We start from the raw sequence: 8,307 nt of genomic DNA on the forward strand, positions 1-8,307 counted from the left end.
GAAGAGGCGTCCAAGTCCTGCCCTTCTCTGAGGAGCTCTTGGTATCATGAATCCTGGGGGAGGGAGAATCACTTGTCTCTGAGAGTATGGCCACTGTCAGGATGCCCATGATCCAGGGGATGACCCCACACATGTACACATATGGACAGCTCAAATCAGACTCGGTGGGTTTAAAACTAAATATTTTTTAAAAGGAGAGCATGCAGTTAGAAGGACGATGTGATGGGACAGTCTTGAGGGAGAGGGAAAGGGGAGTGAGGGGTGGTTATGATCAAGATGCACTGTTTACATGTATAAAAGTTTTTCAAAGAATAAAATAGAAATCTTAAAAAGTATAAGCAGCCACTAAATACTCTTTATACATTATTGATCATTGTGTGGCAGGATTTCTCTCTCTTTAAATCATTTAAAATGCATTCTTGTGGAATGTCCTTGCATAGCCAATGGCTCTTTAATATTAATCACAGTAAGAATACTTCCTTAAAATGCAGCAACCAATTTAACAAAATAAACCCAGAACATATGAATTACAAATACATGGTTATTTTCTAAAAGATGCACCTTAAGAAAAGAAGCATGAATTTTTACTGGGTGTTTGAAACAAGAGTTATATTAGCTTGATTTTTCTCTAGCATATCTGCTGGTTTCTGAAGGAGTTGCCAAAATCTCATTCCCACACCCTGTTTGCCATGATTCAGATATGCCCCTAGGTGGCAGGGATACTTGAGTGAGCAAAACAGAGGAGGAAATATCACTCTCTTGAGGGTTGTATTTTAGAAAAATGGCACATCAAACAGGCAAACAGGAGGAGGATGTGTGAGCAGGAAGACAAAGGGACAGTGTGAAAAACTGTAGGAATGTTAGCTGTTCTAGAAGTCACTAAAGTCATCTCAGTAGAGAAGGGACAAGATCGAAATGATACACTGAGGGCATTATGCTGGCTGCTCCATTAAAATGGGAGATGATGACCCAATGGGTGAAGGCACTTGTTGCCAAGCTTGGTGACCTTATCCCAGTTGCCTAGACCCACATGGTGGAAGGTGAGAACTTCTGGAAGTTGTCTCCTGACACATGCATACACACAACATATGCAGGCATGTGCATACACATGCACACACAGAGAGACACAGTAGTTAGTTAAAAATGTAAATTAAAAGTTAAAATGTGATGAGGGCAGAAGCATACAGTCTTACATGAAAAGGAGAATGGTTAGTAATAAAGACAGCACAGTAGACTCCTTGCTAATCCAACCAAGCTTTGGCGGCAGTGAAGCAATAATGTCTAACATCTGGGTTTAAACAATAGCATATTGACATCTAGAGCAAGAGCAACTCAGTAGCCAATGGAAGTACACAAAGGAAGTTGAGAACAAGATTATAATGAGATACAATGGGATAAGACATAGTTTCTAAGTAGAAGCTAGCACAAAGATACACATACATGATGTAAATAAAGGTAAAGATGAATAACATCACTGAAATTTAAAAATGAGTCACAGAGTGATAAAAACGCCATATTAAAATGTAATTTAAGACATATGCACTTGATATTTTTAAAATACACAATGGAATAGCTGTCAGGAGATCAATGAAAAATGTATAACCCCTCATCAGTGCTGGAGAATTAAACAGACATTCTCTGCCAACATCACCCTTTCCACTCTCTCCTGAAGGAATCAGAGCAGTACAAAAATAGATCTACAATCCACAGCAAGTGCGACTGGGAGATCAGTCAGTAGGTAAAGTGCTAGTCTAACTATCATGGCCGGCTTCCGGTCATGGAAGACCACATGTCAAAAGATTAAGGTGGAAAGTGGAAGACAATTAGAATTGACTTCTGGCCTCCAAATTTACATGCACCGGCCTACACACACACACACACACACACACACACACACACACAGACACACACACACACAGACACACACACATACACACAGACACACACACACACAGACACACACACACACAGACACACACACAGACACACACACACAGACACACACACATACACACACACACAGACACACACACACACAGACACACACACACAGACACACACACACAGAGACACAGAGACACTCACACACAGACACACACACACACACACACACACAGACACACACACATACACACACACAGAGACACACACACAGACACACACACACACACACAGAGACACACACACAGACACACACACACAGACAGACACACACAGACAGACAGACACACACACACAGAGACACACAGACACACACACAGACACACACACACATACACACAGACACACACACAGGCACACACACACAGACACACACACACAGACAGACACACACACACAGAGACACACAGACACACACACACAGAGACACACAGACACACACACACAGAGACACACAGACACACACACAGACACACACAGACAGACACACAGACAGACAGACAGACAGACACACACACATTCGCACACACACTCACACACACACAGACACACACACACACACACACCCCACATGAAGGAATGAACAAACAAACGAATAAACAAACAAACAAAAGCACAGAAAGGTGAGTTAATAGTTATGTCTCAAGTGGAAAATGTATATTCACTAAAATACTTAAATGCAGCTGTAAGATAATTTTAGCAAATGTAAAGTATTAGCATCAGATACCTGCTTCTAAACTACCACTAAAATGGACATCAGCAACTAAAAGAAACAATAGAGATGATGGGCTTCCAGAAAGGTGATTGTTTTTCATGACCTAAAATAGCCCTAGCTACCATCCTTTGTCTCGTTTGTCTTCTGCACAACTCACCAATGATAAACAGTCAACTTTTATTCTTGACTGCAATCTTTCATCTCCACTTAGCCAATTACTACATTGTTTAGTATCTCCTGAATAATTTTAAAATTTACTCTCGCTTCCCCACTCTCATTCCCATTCCCTCGTTTCAGGAAATTCCCATCTCTGATTTGAATTAATACCATGGCATCATTCTATTTTTGACTTCAAGCTTTTTCTGCATATTAACTAGTTTCTGGGAAATAGTGTTGCACTTTTGTGCTTTCCACAGCAAATTTTACATAAGACCATACTGATTCTTTCCCATTATCTGTCTACTTGTGCTGGCTAGTTTCTTGTCAACTTGATAGAAGTTAGAGATACCTGAGAAGAGAAACTCTCAGTTTAGAAAATGCTTCCATAACATTGGCCTGTAGGCAAATCAGTACATTTTCTCAGTCAATGATGTTGGAGGGCTCAGATCATTATTGGTAGTGGCCCTCTTGGGCAGCTGGTGGTCCTGGGTTCTAGAAGAAAGTCCTAAGGAACAAGCCAGTAAGCAGCACTCCTCCATGGCCTCTGCATCAGTTTGTTTCCAGGTTCGTGCTGGGACTTCTTTGGATGATTGACTAGAAGCTATAAGAAGAAATAAGCCCTTTCTTTCCGAAATTTCTTTTGGTATCGGTGTTTCCTCATAGCAATGAGAACTCTGAGTGCGATACTGCTGATCCTCTCCAGCTCTGCTTCACTAACTTCATCAGCGTATTTGTGTCTGGTATTTCACATGATTTGAACACACCAAGTGTGAACAGGCGAGCCTCCAAAGTGCTTTACCTTGTACACATAAAACCTAAAAGAAACTGTATCTGGAATTATGGTAGTTAGTACTGCTTTTCAACTTGGAAGCATTCAGAACCACCTACAAGACAAACCTCTGGGCCTGCCCATGAGTGAGTTTCTAGAGGGTTCGTGGAGGTCAGAGGACTCACTCTAAATGTGAATGGCACCATTCTATAAATTGCGATCAAGACTGCATAGCAAGGACGAAGCCATCTGAGCGCCAACACTCATCTTTCTCTACTTCCTCACTGTGCTACAAAAGTAGCTTTCGCGCTCCCTCACGCTCCTGACAGACACTGTGCCATTCCTACCATGATGGTCTTGATTCTCACACTATTAGGCAAAATCACCTTTTCTTTCCGTACTTAAAGTGCTTCTGTGGGAATTTTGACACAGTGATGAGGACAGTAGCTAATACAAGAATGAATAAGTTTATGTTTATGTCCTCTATTTTCAATGCAGTAATGTTTTGAAACATATGAAATCTAGAAGCAGTTTAAAAACACAATAGTCCAAAACATGTTTAAAAAAAACATATAGGGAGTTTCAAGATCAACCCATAAAGTACACAGGATACATTTTTTTTTCTGTGCTCAGTAAGCCTTTAATTTCTGTGTCCCTACAGCATGAGTCAGCCTATAAAGCACAAAAGGTATGGTCTGCCTGGACAGCCCAGGCTGGCCTCTAACTTGTGATCCTCTTGCCTCATTCTCTGGAGTTTTGGGGCCACAGTCACACACCACTCTGCCAGGTCAAAAGGCACTTTGTGTAGATAATGCGGAGGGCTGCACTGGAACACAGAAGTTTACCTGACACATTCTAGAAGCCTTAATAATGTAGTCTTGACAGTTTAAAAAAATTAACATGTATATATAAATATATATTACATTTTATCTCAATAATTGGAAATGGAAAAGTGGAAGAATTAAAAATTGTTTTTAGTTTATAAATACATAACAACAAATGCTTAATCTACCAGCTTGGTTTTAATTTAGCTATGCTTTCACAAAAGAAAGTTGTAAATCTTTAATCCAAATTTAAATATAACTTAATCAATATAATTAATTAGAAAGCACAGCTATAATATGGAAGTGTTTTCGTCCTCGGTTTTCACACTCTGTAATAGCAAAAAGCATCCTCTCTGGCACCGGTACTTTATTTAAATGGTGTGATGAACCTTAATATTACTTGTTAGAAACTTAGTTGCTTTTAAAAAAGATACAATTGTCTAGATAGATCTAGATGATTTTTTTTATACAAAATGCTATACACTTATTCTGTGCTTGTGTTTGTGAATGTGCACATGTGTTAAGGTCCTAGAACGACTTTAAGGACCTGGATCTCTCCTGCTACCAGGAAGGTACAGGGGATCACATTCAGGTTGTTTACATTTTCCTACTGAGCTACTGCCTCAAAATAATATTGTTGATAACTGCTTCAGTCACAGATATTCAATCAGAAGGCTAACATTATAAAGAATAAAAGTTATATACCCAAAGCATCTCCTTTCTGTGAGGAATCAACATCAGAAAGAAACAGATGTTAAATGGAAAAGTAACATAAATGTAAATAATTTCAATTCTGTCTTTCTTATTGTTACCTAGATAGTTGTTTATAAATCACAATTGATTCTACTATAATGAAATACTCGTGTGTGTGTGTGTGTGTGTGTGTGTAATGGAAGCAGTTTCATACAGTGAGGGGTGCGGTTGACACGCAGCACAGTGGCATCAGGTGAATGCCAGAAGCAGTCCTGAGAGAAGAAGCTAAGCCCTTACGATTCCACGTGAACAAACCCGCTGCTGCAGTCAGCTCAGTTTTCCACAGTTTGCAAATGAACCTCATACTGATAGATATTTCACAAATTTCTGAATTTACTCCTTATTGAGACTTGTAGTTTCCAAAACTCTCACGCACCTTGTGTCAGCAAAACAAATTCCCTATGCTTTGTATTTTAACAGTGTCTTTGTTCTCTAAGCAGAGAGCTTCTAGAAAGCAACTAAGCAAAAAAAAAAATATTTCTATTTCACAGTCATAAGTACGCACAAAAAATCATTTCTGGATCTCACCACACTCAATATTTAGTACGATCTTTATTTTTCCTGATTCAGATATAAGTATAGTAGGGATTTAGGTAATCTAAGATGGGTGTAACCAGTTACACCAGTTCCTCCCAAATTCTCTTGATAAAACAGAAGACCCAGCTCCTAGAAATCTCAGTCCTATATAAGACGGGAGTGCTGTTATCTCAGGGATGATGCCAACTGAGAAACTCTAAGATATCAGGGCCTTACCTTTACATCATTGGTGTTCATCCTCGTTCCCTCCTTCCCCACAAATATGTCATCAATGTCCACAAGGATGTACCTGTCCAAGGACACAGTCAACCTCTTCCCTGACAAGAAGGAGATGGCATCTATGAAGATGAGCTTATGCAGCCAAAAGTTCAAGTTGTTGCCAAAAAGAACACGCTGGATCCCATCATGGAGCCCCAGGTCATGTATGATCGTGGCATAAAAAGCACCTTTAGAGATGGGATGAGAAAGGTTTTCTGGAGTCTTAACTTTGGCAAATATTACTGGCTGGTAAGTGGAGTGGTTGATCTGAAAAACTGTCCAGTCAGTTCCAGGTAAAGAACCCTTGTCAAGCTTAGATGATTTGGTCACACGAAGCAATGGGGAGTGAGGATTAATGCAGCAATCTTTTACTGCCAGGTTTCCACTTATAGAAAAGGGGAAGCCTCTGAACTGAAAGCTCTGTAGGTTTTTTTCACTGGTTTTGTGGAATCCAATGATACCCACACCATACTCGACACAGTATTTATCTAAGAGGCTTCTATTCCAAGAGTCCATGTTTATATATTTTAAAATGTTCTCGTATATAATGAGAACATATTTGCCTTTCACATTGTCTGTAAGGGCAGGGAGGTCCCCTTTTCCAGGAGCGATTTCAGTATGATACTGGAATCGGATGGATTCTAGCATCATAATGATGTCTTGGCCAAGGGATGAGTACTGACTCTCCACAAACACCAGGACTGTGGGGTCGGTCCTTGAAGCATCAGAAAGCAATGTCCTCTTCTCTTCCATCAGCCTGGACGGTATGTGCTGGAGGTCACCGCAGTCCACTTCTGAAGCCCTCCCAGAGAGTTCGCTTTCCTGTTTGTAGCCGCTGTACAGGTAGTAAGCAGAAACGATAATGCTGACCATACAAAAAGTGGCAAGCAGAATCAGTGTTCTTTGAAAGTGTCTGTGAAGTTTCATGATAAAACTCATGTTGGGTGGACTTCTTTGACTATTCCAACAGAAGCACCATCAGAGGGAAACATAGGAGGAAGGACGGAGTTTCGGCCACGGTCCTAGTCTCAGCCAATAGTTTATGTCACCATTGCAGCGCATCTGGATCGCACCAGCAGGAATCACGGGAAACAAGGTCTGAAATACAGAGCAAAATAAGACAGAGTATAAAACATCCTGCCTTCGGTATCAGAATGAAGTGAGTTTTTACCATGTCGGCTACCTTCACATTCCTTGGTATGTTACATTAGAAAATCTTGCTTTCTTCTTACAGTTGTGGATGAGGACTGGTAACGGATAGAATGAGGAATTTTCACTCAATACTGGGTCACTATTCCTAACAGAGAACAAGTGACTGGCAGGCAATGACCTAGATTCACTAAGCTTTGCATCAAATTCTGTCAGTAGCCAACATGTAAGGGTTCCCAAGTATATGTAGTAGCTCCTGGCACACAGTCACAAAGCTTGCAGTGAACACTAAACTGTGGATGTTGAATTACATGTACTAAAAGGTTTGCAACAGGTGACCATAGATTATTAAGTGCCAAAATAACAACAGTGGCCTTTTTCTTTTCCAGAAATTTCTTAATGTAATGTACATACATTTCCAGTTCATTTGAGAAATTATCCTCTAATAACTGCTTTCATTAGAAAAATCCTTTCTACATACAAAGATGGCCCGGCAACCCAACTGGTTATTTTAAATCACACAGCTTTAAAACATTGTAACAATCATATTGACAAATGAGTGTGAGGAGTGCAAAGCTTCTTGGGCTCCTTAAGGTCTAGAGTGAGGCGACCTGCATCAGGCATGTGCACAACAGCAGTTCTGCTAGGTCCCTTCACATCTGGAGTGAGATGGCCTGCATCAGACATGCGCACTACAGCCCAGCTCAGGTCTGCTAGGTCCCTTCAGGTCTGGAATGGATGGCCTGCATCAGGCATGCTCACTACAGCAGCTCTGCCCAGATGCTACAGTGTGATGTGCTTCTACTTTTAGAACTCAGTAATTACATCAAGAGTACTATAAAGACATAATAGTAATGTCATGAGAACAGTCAAGGTGCTGTGAAATACTTCGTGCTCCAATAGTTTCAAGTCTTAGTAACCTCTGAAAATTCATTTACTTTGAAAAATAAGCAGAGAAGCATGTTTTTAGAGCACGTGTTTGGGAGGGTCTTATGGTCCTGTCCCTCCATGAGGAATACAAAAAGTTTAAAGAAGTCATTGTCCTCATGGTGTTCTCGGGACAGGCAGTGGTGGGAAACCCTGCATTTGATGGTAATGATGCATTTAGGGCTGGCTGCTCCTCTGCTTCTTAATTGCAATATTTCTACCATTTACTTTTTGAATACAATGATAAAGTCAGAATAACTAGTCACTAAGAATCA

General features: G+C 40.5%; 1 protein-coding gene across 1 annotated transcript in view; it reads right to left on the reverse strand.

Moving 5' to 3' along the window:
• The window catches only part of Ndst3 (N-deacetylase and N-sulfotransferase 3), a 116,502-nt gene extending 109,607 nt beyond the window's left edge, over positions 1-6,895 (reverse strand). Inside the window, exon 1 of the mRNA XM_038311542.1 lies at positions 5,915-6,895. Coding sequence (XP_038167470.1) covers positions 5,915-6,895 — 981 coding nt within the window. The remainder of the gene's footprint in view (positions 1-5,914) is intronic.
• Between the last annotated feature and the right edge of the window lie 1,412 nt (positions 6,896-8,307).

This window comes from Arvicola amphibius, chromosome 14 (genome assembly GCF_903992535.2).
Source record: "Arvicola amphibius chromosome 14, mArvAmp1.2, whole genome shotgun sequence".
NCBI classification, from domain to species: Eukaryota; Metazoa; Chordata; class Mammalia; order Rodentia; family Cricetidae; genus Arvicola; species Arvicola amphibius.